The 19,618-nt window shown below is 47.2% G+C and overlaps 1 protein-coding gene across 1 annotated transcript in view; it reads left to right on the forward strand.

The window, feature by feature from the left end:
• Positions 1 to 19,618, forward strand: part of ATP2C1 (ATPase secretory pathway Ca2+ transporting 1) — a 288,376-nt gene that overhangs the window by 85,897 nt on the left and 182,861 nt on the right. The window contains exon 5 of the mRNA XM_063922357.1: positions 4,129 to 4,164. Coding sequence (XP_063778427.1) covers positions 4,129 to 4,164 — 36 coding nt within the window. The remainder of the gene's footprint in view (positions 1 to 4,128; positions 4,165 to 19,618) is intronic.

Genomic DNA, 19,618 nt, shown 5'->3' on the forward strand with positions numbered 1-19,618 from the left:
CTCTCCCGCCTCCGCAAAGTCCTCAGCATGACGCTGGGGCTTTACAAGCGGACTCAGGCACGGTGGGGGCCCGTCTCAAGAAGTTCAGCGCGCAGTGGGCCCACTCGCAAGTGAACCCCTGGATCCTTCAGGTGGTATCTCAGGGGTACAAATTGGAATTAGAGACGTCTCCCCCTCGCCGTCTCCTAAAGTCTGCTTTACCGACGTCTCCCTCAGACAGGGAGGCAGTATTGCAAGCCATTCACAAGCTGTATTCCCAGCAGGTGATAATCAAGGTACCCCTCCTGCAACAGGGAAAGGGGTATTATTCCACACTGTTTGTGGTACCGAAGCCGGACGGCTCGGTGAGACCAATTTACCCTTCTCACCAAGGGTACCTCAGGTTTGTGGTACAGAATTGTCACTATTAGTTTCAGACGCTGCCGTTTGGCTTGTCCACGGCACCCCGTGTCTTTACCAAGGTAATGGCCGAAATGATGATACTCCTTTGAAAGAAGGGAGTTTTAGTTATCCCTTACTTGGACGATCTCCTGATAAGGGCAAGATCCAGGGAACAGTTGGAAGTCGGGGTAGCACTATCTCAGATAGTGTTGCGGCAGCACGGTTGGATTCTCAATATTCCAAAATCGCAGCTGATCCCGACGACACGCCTTCTATTCCTAGGGATAATCCTGGACACAGTCAAGAAAAAGGTTTTTCTCCCGGAGGAGAAAGCCAGGGAGTTATCCGAGCTAGTCAGAAATCTCCTAAAACCAGGCCAAGTCTCAGTGCATCAATGCACAAGGGTCCTGGGAAAAATGGTGGCTTCCTACGAAGCAGTCCCATTCGGCAGATTCCACGCAAGAACCTTCCAGTGGGATCTGCTAGACAAATGGTCCGGGTCGCATCTTCAGATGCATCAGCGGATAATCTTGTCACCAAAGACAAGGGTGTCTCTCCTGTGGTGGTTACAGAGTGCTCATCTTCTAGAGGGCCGCAGATTCGGCATTCAGGACTGGGTCCTGGTGACCACGGATGCCAGCCTGAGAGGCTGGGGAGCAGTCACACAGGGAAGAAATTTCCAGGGCTTGTGGTCAAGCCTGGAGACATCACTTCACATAAATATCCTGGAGCTAAGGGCCATCTACAATGCTCTAAGCCTAGCAAGACCTCTGCTTCAAGGTCAGCCGGTGCTGATCCAGTCAGACAACATCACGGCAGTCGCCCACGTAAACAGACAGGGCGGCACAAGAAGCAGGAGGGCAATGGCAGAAGCTGCAAGGATTCTTCGCTGGGCGGAAAATCATGTGATAGCACTGTCAGCAGTGTTCATTCCGGGAGTGGACAACTGGGAAGCAGACTTCCTCAGCAGGCACGACCTCCACCCGGGAGAGTGGGGACTTCATCCAGAAGTCTTCCACATGATTGTGAACCGTTGGGAAAAACCAAAGGTGGACATGATGGCATCCCGCCTCAACAAAAAACTAGACAGGTATTGCGCCAGGTCAAGGGACCCTCAGGCAATAGCTGTGGACGCTCTGGTAACACCATGGGTGTACCAGTCAGTGTATGTGTTCCCTCCTCTGCCTCTCATACCCAAGGTACTGAGAATTATAAGATGGAGAGGAGTAAGAACTATACTCGTGGCTCCGGATTGGCCAAGAAGGACTTGGTACCCGGAACTTCAAGAGATGCTCACGGAGGACCCGTGGCCTCTACCTCTAAGATGGGACCTGCTCCAGCAGAGACCCTGTCTGTTCCAAGACTTACCGCGGCTGCGTTTGACGGCATGGCGGTTGAACGCCGGATCCTGAAGGAAAAAGGCATTCCGGATGAAGTCATCCCTACCCTGATCAAAGCCAGGAAGGATGTAACCGCACAACATTATCACCGTATTTGGCGAAAATATGTTGCGTGGTGCGAGGCCAGGAAGGCCCCTACAGAGGAATTTCAACTGGGTCGTTTCCTGCATTTCCTGCAAACAGGACTGTCTATGGGCCTAAAATTAGGGTCCATTAAGGTTCAAATTTCGGCCCTGTCGATTTTCTTCCAGAAAGAACTGGCTTCAGTTCCTGAAGTTCAGACGTTTGTCAAGGGGGTACTGCATATACAGCCTCCTTTTGTGCCTCCGGTGGCACCTTGGGATCTCAATGTAGTTTTGGGGTTCCTAAAATCACATTGGTTTGAACCACTCACCACTGTGGACTTAAAATATCTCACATGGAAAGTGGTAATGCTGTTGGCCCTGGCTTCGGCCAGGCGTGTGTCAGAATTGGCGGCTTTATCCTATAAAAGCCCTTACCTAATTTTTCATACGGACAGGGCAGAATTGAGGACTCGTCCTCAATTTCTCCCTAAGGTTGTTTCAGCGTTTCTCCTGAACCAGCCTATTGTGGTACCTGCGGCTACTAGGGACTTGGAGGACTCCAAGTTGCTGGATGTAGTCAGGGCCCTGAAAATATGTTTCCAGGACGGCTGGAGTCAGAAAATCTGACTCGCTGTTTATCATGTATGCACCCAACAAGCTGGGTGCTCCTGCTTCTAAGCAGACTATTGCTCGTTGGATTTGTAGTACAATTCAGCTTGCACATTCTGTGGCAGGCCTGCCACAGCCTAAATCTGTAAAAGCCCATTCCACAAGGAAGGTGGGCTCTTCTTGGGTGGCTGCCCGAGGGGTCTCGGCTTTACAACTTTGCCGAGCAGCTACTTGGTCAGGGGCAAACACGTTTGCTAAATTCTACAAATTTGATACCCTGGCTGAGGAGGACCTGGAGTTCTCTCATTCGGTGCTGCAGAGTCATCCGCACTCTCCCGCCCGTTTGGGAGCTTTGGTATAATCCCCATGGTCCTTACGGAGTTCCCAGCATCCACTAGGACGTCAGAGAAAATAAGAATTTACTTACCGATAATTCTATTTCTCGTAGTCCGTAGTGGATGCTGGGCGCCCATCCCAAGTGCGGATTGTCTGCAATACTTGTACATAGTTGCTGTTACAAAAATCGGGTTTTTGTTGTTGTGAGCCATCTTTTCAGAGGCTCCGCTGTTATCATGCTGTTAACTGGGTTCAGATCACAGGTTGTACGGTGTGATTGGTGTGGCTGGTATGAGTCTTACCCGGGATTCAAAATCCTTCCTTATTGTGTACGCTCGTCCGGGCACAGTATCCTAACTGAGGCTTGGAGGAGGGTCATAGGGGGAGGAGCCAGTGCACACAGGTAGTCCTAAAGCTTTACTTTTGTGCCCAGTCTCCTGCGGAGCCGCTATTCCCCATGGTCCTTACGGAGTTCCCAGCATCCACTACGGACTACGAGAAATAGAATTATCGGTAAGTAAATTCTTATTTTTGTGTGCCTGTCCGTTTTAAAGGCTGCTGAAATTACCCAGGACACCGTAATATACAATGCACAGAACCTAGTAATACCTGAGAGCTCTTGCAGCATAGCAGGGATATCAAGTGCTGTACCATTTCATTTTTATTTTTTTAATGGTGTCATTTATGGATATTAATGAGAACTCCATACAGATGTACAGCACATTTGGACAAGAACTAGTTGTTATGCGGGGTATTCAATTAGTACCGTTTCCGCCCGTTTGTAGGTCGAATTCAGGTTCGACCTATTCAGAGCCCGTTTCGACTTGTCGAAAAATCCGCCTGGGCGAAAACCACGTGGATCGGCGAATTCGCCGCCGATCCACGTGTTTTGTTGAATTTGCTGGCGTTTTTGACGGGGTTTTTTTTGGGTCCGTTTCGCCAATGCCGATTTCGGCAAAAAAAAAAAAAAAAGTTGTAAAGGCATGGCGAAAACAAAGCAAAAAGCTATCAAACGCCCGCTGTTGAATACCAGACGGTCAAATTAGTGCCGATTTCCCGACTGTCTGAAAACTATGCACTAATTGAATATCCCCCTTAGTGGATATTTATGGCAACATTTTGAAATCCGATTAAGAATAGAACTTTATTTTAGAGGCATTTTGGACTTTAAAAGCAGTAATATATTAACAGATTCTATTTATTCAGCATTTGTGGAGAACAGTTTTTTTTGTTTTCAGTATGTTACAGAAATCACATTTGATGCAAATGATTCCTGTTAGTGAAATAAGATAACCTTTACCTTTTTTTTTTTAATTAGTTATTTTTTATTTCCTTAGGCAATACTTATTGTTGTCACCGTTGCCTTTGTTCAGGTAAGATGTTTTTCCCCCCAGTATTTTTACTGTCTAAAGTAGGGTTGGCTGGTTTAAACCACCTCTGTTTAAATCAAATGTTTTTTAAAAACTAAAAAACCTCTGGGTTTTGTAATATGCTGTGACTACTGGCACGGCGCCGTGACTTCTTTAAAAAAAAAAAAAAAAAAAAGCCTATTATACTAATAAACTAGTGTTTTTATTCAAAATGTTTATTGCAAGTGACATGCCCGATGCTAAACTGTTATTAATAATAATATTATTATTATTATCCTTTGTTTCTCTAGCATCCATAAGAGATATTGGGAAATTAGTACGATGATGGGGTATAGACTGGGTGCAGAGGAGGCGGTGCACTTTAAATTTCTTCAACTGGGTGTGGTGGCTCCTCCCCTCTATGCTCCTTCCCACATGCAGTTTAGAAAAAAGTGCCCTCAGGAGAGAATGTGCACTCTGGAGCTCCAGAGTGTTTTCCTCCGTTTCTTTTAAAACTTTATTTTCGGTATGCTGTCTGGGCAACAGCATACCTGCACCGTGGGAGGTTTTTTTTTTTTTTGGGGGGGGGGGGTCACCGGCCCCTGTAAGGTGTCATAGCCGCTTCCACGCTGCAGGACCATTGTCTTGAGTGATTGTTGTACAGCGGGGCACTGTGCCTTAGCGGTTACAATCGCAGCACGCCGCACAGCCCTAACATTGCGTGAAGGTGACTAGTGGTGAGTATAAACCGGGGGGGGGGGGGGGGTTCTTGGTGCAGCAAATATGCGGGGGTGGCATACGGGACCCTCCTGGGGGGGTACCCGCTATAGCCCCCCTGTGTACACCGTCAGCGGTAGTGAAAACTAACACTTGCTGTGGTGTTTTACGCTTGTACAGAGACTTTGCCAGTATAAATATCACTGAAGCTCCAGGCCATTTCAGGGGGCGGAGCTTCCTCAGAGCAGGACCCGCTGCACTTTGGTGCCTTCCTCTGCTTACAGCAGGCACACACAGCTCCTCCAGACACTCAGGATACGCAGGAAAACTGGTACAGGAGTGTAGCAAAGGGGGAGAGCAGCTATTGTACACAATCTCTGTCCTAAAAAGGACTAATATTTCGGTGTTACACTGTGATATAACAGCTTGCAGCCTCACTGGGGCTATTTAGCTTGGGTGTGCTGTTCCCTTCGCTCTGTCTCCCTCTCACATATATTAAGGGCAGGCTTGCTATCGTATTACTTGTCTGTGTGTATGTGTTTATAAGTGTTGTTTACTTTGACCATGGTAAAACACCAATTATGCAGTGTATGGCACACCAGATTCTCTCCCTTTACATCTGGTTCCATATCATGTGAAGAATGCAGTTAGTCCTCACAACTCAGTGAGGGGGCTGGGGGGGAGAGTCAAGAGCCTTCCTGGCTAGGTGCCATAAAATCCATGGGTGTAGTATGTTATGCCGGCGGTTGGGCTCCCGGCGCTGGAATCCCGACCGCCGCCATACCGACAGCTGGGCGTGCGCAAATGAGCCCCACTCGATCTATTCTCCCTCCAGGGGGGTCATGGACCCCCAAGAGTGAGAAAAGCTGTCTGTATGCCTGCGGTCGGGATTCCGGTGCCGGTATGCTGGTCGTCGGGAGCCCGGCCTCCGGCAAATTGAAGATCACCCAAAATCCATGATGTCAGATTTGTCATCTCAGCTCACTGCTAATATTCAGAAAACTCATCAACTGCAGCAGGCTGTTGCAGACCTAGCTGCAAGCGCAGATGTTCCACAGCCCCCTCCCTCTCTAGATCAGGACCACAGAAGCGTGGGTTACCTGCTTTACATTCAGACTCTGATGCGGAAATACAGGGGCAGGGGGCGGAATTAGATCCTGTTACTGGGGATTCCTCTTCTACACAGGGTATTGAACCCCTCACTCCAGCTATACGGGACGTGTTAAAACTCCCTCTAGAGGATGCTGCGGCACAGCAGTCATTTTTCTTAACACAGAACAAACTCGGTGTCCCTTTCCCTGATTCTGCAGAGTTAGATGACCTGTTTAAGTTAGCCTGGAAAAATCCAGATAAAAAAATACCAAGTGTCAAGACGGTTTTTGCACACTTTCCCATTTGCTACTGAAGGCAGGAAAATCTAGGAAGAACCCCCGTCTGTTGACGTATCAATCTCTCGCCTCTCTAAAAAGGCGGTACTGCCGGCTTCGGGCTACTTTACCATAAAGGACCCTGGGGATAGAAAAATAGAGACTACACTGAAGTCTATTTACACAGCAGCAGGTATATCACAAAGACCGGTCATAGCAGGTTGCTGGATGACTTGTGTCATTCATACGTGGGCTACTCGAATTCAGGAGGTCCTCTCAGGGGATATGTCCCTGGTCACTACACGGTGACTCTCCTAAAACACATTCAGGACACTGCACGCGTCCTGTGTGACTCTCTCTCAAGGAGATAGGCAATATTAACACTAGGACCACTGCCATGGCAGTGTCTGCATGCAGAGCTTTCTGGTAGCGTCAGTGGATAGCGGACGCAGAGTTCAAGCACGGTGTAGAGCAGGGCTGGCCAAACCGGTCCTCGAGATCTACCAACAGTTCATGTTTTCCAGGTCTCCTGGAGATCTGTAGAATTGTCAGTTAGGAATGCATGCATCACATCTTAATTAGTAATGACTACACCTGTGCACCAGCTAGGTGGTCTGGAAAATGTGAACTGTTGGTAGATCTCGAGGACTGGTTTGGCCAGCTCTGGTGTAGAGTCTCTCCCTTTTTCAGGGGATTGGCTCTTCGGGGTGGAATTGGATACGTGGATTTCTAAAGTTTCTGCAGGGAAATCCACGTTTCTCTCTTCTGGGTCCCCGCCGGGTAGATGTTCCTTCCTGTGGCCGTCTACCCAGTCCTTTCGGTCTAGCAGATTTAGGTCCAGAGGTGCCTCCAATGCGGCTAGAGGCACCAGAGGTAAGACAAGAAAACCAGCAATCGCAGGTTCTCACTAGAGCACCAGTTCAGCTTCCACTAAGGCCTCAGCATGACTGTGCCCACCCACCCCGAGGGGATCTCGAGGTAGGAGCTCGGCTGCGTTACTTCAGCCGCATCTGGGAAAGCTCCTTCGAGGATACCTGGGTAAAGGACCTAATTTTTGAGGGCTACAAGCTGGAGTTTGACGGCGCTCCTCCCCAACGATTTTTCAAATCACGCTTACCAGCTATGGAGGATATGTGTATTACGCTGCAACAGGCCATCCTAAAATTGGTCCAGTCCCAAGTCATTGTTCTAGTACCACTGCGACAACCGGGGAAGGGTTACTACTCCAACCTATTCGTGGTACCGAAACAGGACTGTTCGGTAAGGCCTATTTTTAATCTAAAATCCTTGAACCCTTGCCTAAAGGTTTTCAAGTTCAAGAGGGAATCCTTGCGAGCAGTGATTGCGGGCCTGAAGGAACGGGAGTTCATGGACTCCCTTGATATCAAAGACTCCCATCTCCATATCCCGATTTGGCTGCCTCACCAGGCTTACCTGAGGTTTGCCCTGCTGAATGATCACTACCAGTTCCAGGAGCTACCCTTCGGCCTGTCCACAGCTCCGAGGGTGTTCGCGAAGGTGATGGCGGAGATGATCCAACTCCGGGTCCAGGGGGTCAATATTGTCCCTTATCTGGACGATCTCTTGATAAAAGCGAAATCCAGGGAGCTTTTTTTGCTCCATAAAAACCGCACTATCCAACTTCTGTCACACCATGGGTGGATCCTAAATTTACAGAAATCCCACCTGGAGCCAACTCAGCGGCTCCTGTTCCTGGGAATGCTGCTGGATACTGTGGCCCAGAAAGTGTTCCTCCCAGAGGACAAAGCGAGAACACTTCAGGAGATGGTCCGAATGGTTGTCCGGCCGCCTTGAATCTCCATCCTTCTTTGCATAAGATTGTTGGGGAAGATGGTAGCCTCATACGAGGCGATCCAGTTAAGAAGGTTCCATGCCAGAACATTTCGATTGGATCTCCTGAGCAAGTGGCCCGGATCACATGTTCGGATGCACTGGATAATACGGCTGTCACCTCAGGCCAGGATTTCCCTCCTGTGGTGGCTGCAGTCCTCAGACCTACTGGAAGGTCGAAGGTTCGGGATTCAGGATTGGATCCTCCTCACGCCGGATGCGAGTCTGAGAGGATGGAGAGCTGTTACCCAGGGGGCTCAGTTCTAGGGCAGGTGGTCAGCCCATGAAGCCCTACTTCCGATCAACATTCTGGAATTTTCGGGCGATCTACAGTGCTCTGATTCAGACCTCTCCTCTACTCAGGGATCACGCGATCCAAGTTCAGTCGGACAATTCCACGGCAGTGGCGTACATTAATCGTCAAGGAGGGACAAAAAGTATGGCTTGTATGCAAGAAGTGTCAAAGATACTCCTCTGGGCAGAAAGAAATGCAAGAGCAATGTCTGCAATCTCTCATTCCGGGAGTAGACCACTTGGAAGCGGACTTCCTGAGTCATCACGATCTCCCCCCAAGAGTGGGGGCTCCACCATCAGGTGTTCCAGCAGATCGACTGGTGGGGATGCCTGCAAATAGACATGATGGCTTCTCGACTCAACAAGAAGCTTCGCTAGTATTGCTCACGATCCAGGGACCCTCAGGTGAAGGCAGTAGATGCACTGACGTTGCTTTGGCCTTACCTGCTGGTCTACCTGTTTCCTCCGATTCCATTGCTCCCAAGGGTGCTAAAGCGAATCAGGAATCAAGGAGTCCAGGCAATTCTGATATACCCCGATTTGGCATCGGAGGGCGTGGTATGCGGATCTTCTGGACAGGTCCGTCGAAGATCCTTGACCTTTGCCAATGAGGAGAGATCTTCAACAAGTCCATCTACCTGGACTTACTGTGACTTCGTTTGACTGCATGGAGTTTAAGCTACCATGGTTCAGGCCAGGAAACCCGTGACGTCAAAACACTATCATCATGTCTGGAGAAGATATATCTGTTGGTGTGAGGAACGCACGTATCCGCCTGTGGAGCTCCACTTGGGACGTTTCCTGCAGACTGGTGTGGATAAGGGCTTACGTCTGGGTTCCATTAAGGCAGAGGTTCCCAAACTGTGTGCCGTGGCTCCCTGGGGTGCCTCGGGACACTTGCAGGGGTGCCCTGTGTTGGTGGTCCAGGGCCAATTCAAATTATTCATGGTCAATATAATAGGCAAAACCAGTGCTGGCGGCTGCCAGTCATAAAATATGTGGCCAAACAGAAGCAAATCTTGTCCCTCACCACACAACTGACCCTAAGGATGACATATAAATGCGATCTACTTAATGTAATATTTCTTTCTAAATAAGAAATTTTTGGCCTTGGGGTGCCGTGAAAAAAATTCTGATAGTCTAGGGCGCCGTGATTCAAAAAAGTTTGGAAACCACTGCATTAAGGCCCAGATTTCAGCTCTCTCAATTTTCTTTCAGAAGAAATTGGCAGTGTTGCCAGAAGTTCAGACCTTCTTGCAAGGGGTACTTCACATACATCCTCCTTTTGTGCCGCCCACTGCACCCTGGGATCTGAATGTAGTGATGGAATTTTTACAGTCCTCCTGGTTTGAACCTCTGATGGTAGAAGACAAGTACCTCACGTGGAAGACTGTGATGTTATTGGCCCTGGCTTCTGCTCGATGTGTCTCTGAATTGGGGGCATTGTCGTATAAAAGTCCATACTTGGTCTTTTACGGGGACAGAGCAGAGCTCCGGACTAGGCAGCTGTTCCTGCCGAAGGTCGTCTCTGCGTTAAACTTGAATCGGCCTTTTGTGATTTCATCCAGTTCTGACTCTTCTGCTCCTCCAGAGGCATTGGATGCTGTGTGAGCCTTGAAGATCTATGTCAAGAGAACGGCTCGGATCAGAAAGACGGATTCTTTGTCTATGATGCGGAGAAAAAGGGTTGTCCTGCTTCAAAGCAGTCCATTGCTCGTTGGATTAGGCTTACTATACAACAGGCCTATGTGTCGGCAGCCTTACCTGTTCCTAAGTCTCTGAAGGCCCACTCTACAAGATCAGTGGGGTTTTCCTGGGCGGCTGCCCGTGGAGTCTCGACCTTTCAACTATGCTGAGCTGCTAGAACACACAATAAGAACAGATCAAAGGCGCCACTCTAAACAATTTTTGTGGAAGAACCAAAAAAATAAAGGTAACAAAATATTTAAACACAGATATACATCACTTGTGTTCTCGGAAGTTCTCTTTGCAATCGCTATTTTCTTAGGCCATGTCGCAGATCCCAGAGTTCACATAAGAAAAAAACAAATACAACAATAATGTTTGAAACAAAATATAATGAAATAGTCCCGTGAATCTCCAGAAAAGGAGCCCTACCGTGTCTCAAATCTTGATAGAAGATAAGGATAGTGACTTGCCACCACTTCACAATGGAAATCGACGTACCACAACTCACACAGAGAATTATCAGACCACACTACAGGCTGATCCAACTTTGATGTAATGTCCTTTAAAACAAGTCAAAATGAGGCTCAGTAGTGTGTGTAGCCTCCACGTGCCTGTATGACCTCCCTACAATGCCTGGGCATGCTCCTGATGAGGTAGCAGATGGTCTCTTGAGGAATCTCCTCCCAGACCTGGACTAAAGCATCCGCCAACTCCTGGACAGTCTGTGGTGGTGGTGTTGGTGGGTGGAGCGAGACATGATGTCCCAGATGTGCTCAATTGGATTCAGGTCTGGGGAATGGGCGGAACAGTCCATAGCATCAATGCCTTTGTCTTGCAGGAACTGCTGACGCACTCCAGCCACATGAGGTCTAGCATTGTCTTGCATTAGGAGGAACCCAGGGCCAACCGCACCAGCATATGGCCTCACAAGGGGTCTGAGGATCTCATCTCGGTACCTAATGGCAGTAAGGCTACCTCTGGCGAGCACATGGAGGTCTGCGCGGCCCCCTAAAGAAATGCCACCCCACACCATTACTGACCCACTGCCAAACCGGTTCTGCTGGAGGATGTTGTAGGCAGCAGAACGTTCTCCTTGGCGTCTCCAGACTCTGTCACGTCTGTCACATGTGCTCAGTGAGAACCTGCTTTCATCTGTGAAGAGCACAGGGCACCAGTGGCGAATTTGCCAATCTTGGTGTTCTCTGGCAAATGCCAAACATCCTGCACGGTGTTGGGCTGTAAGCACAACCCCCACCTGTGGACGTCGGGCCCTCATACCACCCTCCATGGAGTCTGTTTCTGATCGTTTGAGTAGACGCATGCACATTTGTGGCTTGCTGGAGGTCATTTTGCAGGGCTCTGGCAGTGCTCCTCCTGTTCCTCCTTGCACAAAGGCGGAGGTAGCGGTCCTGCTGCTGGGTTGTTGCCCTCCTACGGCCTCCTCCACGTCTCCTGATGTACTGGTCTGTCTCCTGGTAGCGCCTCCATGCTCTGGACACTACGCTGACAGACGCAGCAAACCTTCTTGCCACAGCTCGCATTGATGTGCCATCCTGGATGAGCTGCACTACCTGAGCCACTTGTGTGGGTTGTAGGGAGGTCATACAGGCACGTGGAGGCCACACACACTACTGAGCCTCATATTGACTTGTTTTAAGGACATAACATCAAAGTTGGATCAGCCTGTAGTGTGTTTTTCCACTTTAATTTTGAGTGTGACTCCAAATCCAGACCTCCATGGGTTAATAAATTTGATTTCCATTGATAATTTCTGCTGCGGGGTATACTGGGCTCCACAAGTCTGGACAATGGGGTGTAGAGTAGGATCTTGATCCGGGGCACCAACGGGCTCAAAGCTTTGACCTTCTTCCCAAGATGCATAGCGTCACCTCCTATATCACGCCGCCTCCCAGCACAGGAGCTCAGTTTGTCAGTGTGTGCTGCAGTAAGCAGGCACTTAACAGAGGGGCTGCTCCAAGCAGCCCTGAGAAAAGCTTTTTATGAGGTAAAAAGTGAAGACTTCAAGGGCAGCAGCGGTGGTAAATGTCTTGTGACATTCACTGCTGCAGCTCCAGCTCTCCCCATTGGCGCTGTACACTCCCGAGCCCTGGTTGCCGGGTACCTACAGCAGAGGCTCCAGTTTTCTTCATGTTAGACACACACGGCTGGGGCTCTCCAGGATCGTGTGGCCGCGCTTCGGGAGGTGGTAAGTGGGTCCCGCTCGCGGACCCGGTCTTTTTCGCGATCCGGCACGGTCAGTGGGAGGCGGGGCGCGCGCGCTGGCGGTGGACACTGTGGATACAGGCGATCCCACTAGATCACCAGGGCATGGGCACAGGTCAGGTTTTCTCTTAAAACCGATTTTAATATCGCCCACAGTACCCGGTGGTTTTGCCAGCAAGGGGGATAAGGCTTAGACCTGAAGCCCCTCCCCCAGCCCCAGGGCGCCATTTCCAGCAAGTGTTCCCGTCCTGGAGCTGCATCTGTCTTTTCCTCACTCCCTGTCAGTGTCTGCGGCGCCATTACTCCTCAGCTCACTGTTACTGGGACTGCTTGGGCAAATCCTCCTATGTAAAGCCGCCTGGTTGTCAGCGCTGTGCCTTTACATGACAATTAAGTATTCTGCCTTTTTAGTCAGTGTTAGTAAGAAAGAGTGCATTTAGTCAGGGGTTTATAGTACAATTACCCTGTGATATACATCCAGTTTCTTACTGTGTAGTGTTATATCTATTGTTATATAGCTGTGTAAGCTAGTCCAGTGCAGTATTATTGTCTGTAATAACCTCTGCATTGTACAAACTGTGACTATCTGTGTGTGCATTGATAGCTGAGTGGTGTCCATCTCGTGTCTTTCACTCAACTTGCTATCCCTATATTCTATAACATGAGGGGGCTTGGTGCGTCAGGTTTTATTTAATATAGGATTTTCACAAAGATATACTGTATTACATATTTTTCTCTGTGATTTAGTCACCATATCTCTCCTTTATCTCTGCTGGTGCTGACTACACTGCGCAGGGGTTTTGGTTTAGGGATATAGGGGGTCATTCAGAGTTGTTCGCTCGTTATTTTTTTCTCGCAACGGAGCGATTAGTCGCTAATGCGCATGCGCAATGTCCGCAGTGCGACTGCGCCAAGTACATTTGCTATGCAGTTAGGTATTTTACTCACGGCATTACGAGGTTTTTTTCTTCGTTCTGGTGATCGGAGTGTGATTGACAGGAAGTGGGTGTTTCTGGGCGGAAACTGGCCGTTTTATGGGAGTGTGTGAAAAAACGCTACCGTTTCTGTGAAAAACGCGGGAGTGGCTGGAGAAACGGAGGAGTGTCTGGGCGAATGCTGGGTGTGTTTGGGACGTCAAACCAGGAACGACGAGCACTGAACTGATCGCACTGGCAGAGTAAGTGTCGAGCTACTCAGAAACTGCACAGAGAAGTCTTTTCGCAATATTGCGAATCTTTCGTTCGCAATTTTGATAAGCTAAGATTCACTCCCAGTAGGCGGCGGCTTAGCGTGTGCAAAGCTGCTAAAAGCAGCTTGCGAGCGAACAACTCTGAATGACCACCATAGTGCTGCTAATAATTGTACTGTGTTACCTCAGAATGCAAGTTATATCATGTCTGCTTCTGAGGCTAACGGTTCTGGGGCGGAACACACTGCTGGTGTTGCTGAAGCCACAGGGACATATGGGGAGAATATAGCAGCTGTGGGCTCTGGTTCTGGGGGCTCTTTGCCCCCCAGTGGGACTGTGGCAACGGAGGCACATACTGACCCTCCGTGGGCCGCTTTTTCCACTCTTCTGCATACGCTAGTTCATAAACTAACACCCCCTATGGGACCCCCAATCCCGGTACAACCGTATGTGGTCCCTGCAGCTAACCCGCCGTGGGCGGACGATTTATCTGCTCAATTAAAGAAGTTGAACCAGTCCCTGAATACTAAAAAGTCTGATATACAGAAATGGGTTCTCTGCGCACTGAGGTGTTAATCTGAGGCGGGGTGTGCTGCTGGTAATGAGGGGTGTCCCACCCCCCCTTAAATGGTAAGTATACAGATGTGGATAAATCCACAGGGAACCAGCGCTCAAACCCTATTTGTAGTGGTGAATGTACGGTTATAAAGTGAAACTAAAATCAATAATGAAAAAGCAGGTAATATACTTAAGGTTGTTTATTCTAAGATGCTGAGATACTTTCTTTCCCAACAGGTATAAATTCGGTTTAAAAGTCAATTAGTGATTGGGGCACGCTCCTGGTTTGAGCTTAAATTCTGAAGTGCAAGGTTCAATTGAAAGAACAAATGCTGTAATCTTTGTAAAGTCGAAAAAAAAAAAAAAAAGAAAAAGAAAAATGCCACAAAAAAATATTAATGATAATATGTACTAAAGTCCAAACGGTTTACAAGTCTATACAGACAGCGGCGTCCCGCTAATCTGTGCTCTGAAGTGAAGGATTCTCTTGTGAAGTGATGAACAGTTGACAGCGGTAGTGTATGCTTTGGTTAGAGTGGAGAATAAGGACCCTGGACTGGCGCTATTCCTCCTGCAGCACGTCCCACAGTAGAGCGCCCGAATCAGGCCCGCTCTGTGGGGCCGCTGACCTGGGGTGTGCGCCTGTCACAGAGGCGAAGTGGACCCGGCCGGAGCTCTCCGAGCGGCTGGCTGCGCCTCTCCTCCTCCTACAGGGACTTACCTTCTCCCTTCCCCTCCGCCTTCCACTCTCCGCTGTCTCGGGCTTCTTCCATCGCCTGGCAACCGGTTGCTTCCGGAACTCCGGATCACGTGACCGGATGGTTTGCGGAAAGGATTAGCAGTACTGTCCTTCTTTGTAGTGAATATTCGTCCTCAGTCCAATGTAGTATAGATGGGTAGCTCCAACGCGTTTCGACCTGTTAGGGTCTTCCTCTGGGAGTCATTTGTGTGTTTAGGTTGCAGGAATTTAAGGTGTCCTGATAGGGTGGGATCAATTCCCATTGGTCCTCTGATCTGGCTTTGTGATTGGCTCACAGCTTGTCAATCGAAGTTTATGGGAGGATGTGACATCGTCACAGTGATTTAGAGTGTGCCCAGTATTATCTGGCTTTGACAAGCTGTGAGCCAATCACAATCAAAGTTTATGGGAGGATGTGACATCATCACAGTGCTTTAGAGTGTGCCCAGTATTGAAAAAAGGAAAATAATGGAAAAATATATCCGTAGTGAAAAGGATATATATAAAGTTACAATATAGCAGTTATATGAATCAAACTTGCAGAATGGTGTTAATACTCAAAATAATGAACCTTGGGATATTTTGAGGCTATGTTCAAAGGCATGAGAATAATGATTAACCCTCTACAGCATTAACCAATGCCTGTCACTACTTTGATGTAAGAATATCATAGAATAGTGAATGTAGCTGCTGTTGAATTGAATTGAAATGGGATATGTCTTCATTTGCATATGACAGACCTAATTTCGTTGTCAATGTTGAGCCCTTTGGGGGCCAGTGTCCCTAAATTAATCATCATGCACAGTTCTTCCTTATTGATTCTGGAGATGTAATCACCTCCTCTCCAGTTCTTTTTGACCTCTTTTACACCAGTGAACTTAAGTAGAGCAGGGTTTGAGTTGTAAAACTCTTTGAAATGTTGGGATAATGGGTGATCTTCTGTGCCTTTCCTAATGTTGCGTACGTGTTCCCCAATTCTGACTTTCAGTGGTCGTATTGTTCTTCCTACGTATTGTTTAACACATGGGCATTGGAGGATGTATATAATGCCCTTGCTGTGGCATGTCAACCTATCCCTTATCTTATACTCATGTGTATTCGCCTCAGATATTATGCTATATGTTGGTGTAGTACTCCTGGAATTGGTTACCTTACAACCTACACATGTCCCGCAATGGAAAAACCCTCCTTTGCTATGTGAGCCATCAATGGTAGTCTGTGTGGTGTTTGTCGGAGGTATGCAGCTATGTATAAGTTTTTGTTTAATGTCTGGAGCTTTTTTGTATACTACCTTAGGATTCTGTGGTAGTATCTCTGCCAAGGTGTCATCTTGTAGTAATATTGGCCAGTGTTTTTTGAGGATCTTCTTGACTTTATGTGCCTGGTCAGAATATTGTGTGATGAATATAGGTCCTTCAGTCATATTTTTTGTGTGTGCAGATTTGTCCTTGTAGTCCAAAAGTGTTGAGCGATCATTTGCTCGAACTGTGTCAAAGGCCCTTTTTACCAAGTCAGGGTGATAATTTTTCTCTTTGAATCTTTCACTCAGGGTGTGTCCCTGTGTGTCGTAATCATTTAGCCTAGAGCAGTTGCGTCTAAGTCTTTTAAACTGGCCCATCGGGATACCGTTGAGCCAGGTAGGATGATGTCCACTTGAGGCTAGTATAAAGCTATTTACATCAACTGCTTTATTGAATGTGTTGGTGTGCAACGTCCCTTCCTTTACAAAGATATTGAGATCTAGAAATTCCACCTTTTCTTGACTGTAATGTGAGGTGAATTGCAGATTGCGGTCATTGTTGTTGAGATGTGATAGAAAGCTCTTAAGTGATTGTTCGTCCCCTTTCCAGATGAAAAAGACATCATCTATATACCTGGTCCAGAGGACGAGATTTGCGCCAAGGTCTGGGTCTGACCATATGATGTCGTCTTCCCATTTACTCATAAAGAGGTTTGCGTAACTTGGCGCAAATCTCGTCCCCATGGCGGTCCCTGTGGTTTGCAGAAAGAAATCGTTATCGAACCAGACATAGTTGTGAGTCAGTATGTAGTCGATTCCTCCTAGAATGAATTCCCGCTGTTCTATCTTCATGTCTGGGTCGTTGTCTAGGAAATGTTGTATGCTACGTCGTCCCTGTGTGTGATCTATAACTGAGTACAAGGATGTTACATCGCTTGTAGCTAGCCAATAATTGTCTTCCCATGAAATAGATTGCAGTTTCTGTAGGATGTCCGTGGTATCTTTGAGGTACGATTTTTGCTGTTTAACATACGGCTGCAGGAAAGTGTCAATGTACTGTGATAGATTGGAACTGATGGAACCTATGCCGGAAATAATAGGTCTACCTGGTGGTTTGGTAGGATGTTTATGAATTTTTGGTAAGTAATAAAATACCGGTATTATGGGATGTTGTGTATCCAGGTAAGTGTGTTCCTGTGTGGATAGAATGCCTATGTCTAGTCCCTCTTTGAGTAGAGTTTGTAATTGTTGTTTGAACAAGGTTGTGGGGTCTCCTTTAAGTTTCTTATAGGTGTTAGTGTCATTAAGGATCCTATTCGCCTCCTCCATGTAGTCCGCTTTATTGAGAAGTACTATCCCCCCTCCCTTATCAGCTGGCTTTATGATTATATCAGTATTTTTACTTAGATCAGAGATGGCTCTCCTTTCCTTATTGGTCATGTTCAATTGTCTGGGCCTGGGATTCTGTCTATCTAGTTTCAAACACTGAACTGGTATCAAGCTAACAAGGTTATACCAAAGGGTCTGAAATTAAAGCAGGCACCAGCATTACACAACCCAGATCCAACTTTCATCAACAGATGGAACACGATTTTGAATGATTGCTCACACCAACTAATACAGCTCCTTATAGACACTCACACTGGAGAACTAACCAGACTAGAGACAAATTGAATGTGCAGCTTGAACCATTCGAACAGGATCAGGAATTTCACACACTAACAGAACTCACTCTCAGTAGGGTAAGACAAGGAGAGGAGAAAATAATATTAGTCAAGAAAAATAAGATACTCAGGGACAAATTTGGTATACATCACAAAACACGACCAAAGAACAGAACCAAAGGTACACAAAAACAATGGCATACTAACATTACAAACAAGGTGACAGCGGACAACATTCAGAAACCAGGAAATCCCAGGACACCCATTTACAAAAGATTAAGATTAACATATCAACAGTACATGACAAAGTTATACTCAAAAACCCCCAAAGAAACTTGCAAGAATCTACAACATAAGACAATCGATACATCACTGGATTCCACTACCAGTACAGACTGTGACACTTCCTTCTCTGTATACGACATTGAAGAGGAAATACCACACAAACTAGCGAGACACTCTCTAGAACAAGGGTGGCTGGACACTGAGTTAGCAGCACTTAACTCCTTACCTCTACACATAGACCAAACCGAAAAGAACACACTCACCGCTACAATTAACATTGAGTCAGCAGAGGTTGGCACATTACTCCAATGTGCAGATCAGGATTTTTTAGGAACAATGACAGACCGCATCTACCAGGAAGGGTCTGTCATAACACACAACAAATCATCGAAAAGGAAACTGTCAGAACCAGACGAGGATGCAGGGGAGGACAAAAAAGGCAGACACGGGCCGTGACTAACACTGACAAGAAAGGACAAGGGATTTTCAACCTTAGTAACGTCATCTTAGACACTCACCAAGTTAGTGCCCTGGATAAGGGAATCAAATTTGCACCAACTAGATCACTCAATAAATTTGAAACCTACATGGACATCCAAAAATTCACCCGCAAACTGACACTCAAGAAATTTTTTCATAAGACACCGATACCGCAACATAAAGCCACCAGCAATGACCCATTTGTACATACCAGTTTAAAACCCAAATCACAGTTCTATCCCAGCTACATGACGGGCAACCACATAGCCACATTTACCAGCATGGTGGAAAAGGACATCATGAAACTAGATAGACAGAATCCCAGGCCCAGACAATTGAACATGACCAATAAGGAAAGGAGAGTCATCTCTGATCTAAGTAAAAATACTGATATAATCATAAAGCCAGCTGATAAGGGAGGGGGGATAGTACTTCTCAATAAAGCGGACTACATGGAGGAGGCGAATAGGATCCTTAATGACACTAACACCTATAAGAAACTTAAAGGAGACCCCACAACCTTGTTCAAACAACAATTACAAACTCTACTCAAAGAGGGACTAGACATAGGCATTCTATCCACACAGGAACACACTTACCTGGATACACAACATCCCATAATACCGGTATTTTATTACTTACCAAAAATTCATAAACATCCTACCAAACCACCAGGTAGACCTATTATTTCCGGCATAGGTTCCATCAGTTCCAATCTATCACAGTACATTGACACTTTCCTGCAGCCGTATGTTAAACAGCAAAAATCGTACCTCAAAGATACCACGGACATCCTACAGAAACTGCAATCTATTTCATGGGAAGACAATTATTGGCTAGCTACAAGCGATGTAACATCCTTGTACTCAGTTATAGATCACACACAGGGACGACGTAGCATACAACATTTCCTAGACAACGACCCAGACATGAAGATAGAACAGCGGGAATTCATTCTAGGAGGAATAGACTACATACTGACTCACAACTATGTCTGGTTCGATAACGATTTCTTTCTGCAAACCACAGGGACCGCCATGGGGTCGAGATTTGCGCCAAGTTACGCAAACCTCTTTATGAGTAAATGGGAAGACGACATCATATGGTCAGACCCAGACCTTGGCGCAAATCTCGTCCTCTGGACCAGGTATATAGATGTCTTTTTCATCTGGAAAGGGGACG

Source organism: Pseudophryne corroboree, chromosome 5 (genome assembly GCF_028390025.1).
Source record: "Pseudophryne corroboree isolate aPseCor3 chromosome 5, aPseCor3.hap2, whole genome shotgun sequence".
In the NCBI taxonomy this organism is placed as follows: Eukaryota; Metazoa; Chordata; class Amphibia; order Anura; family Myobatrachidae; genus Pseudophryne; species Pseudophryne corroboree.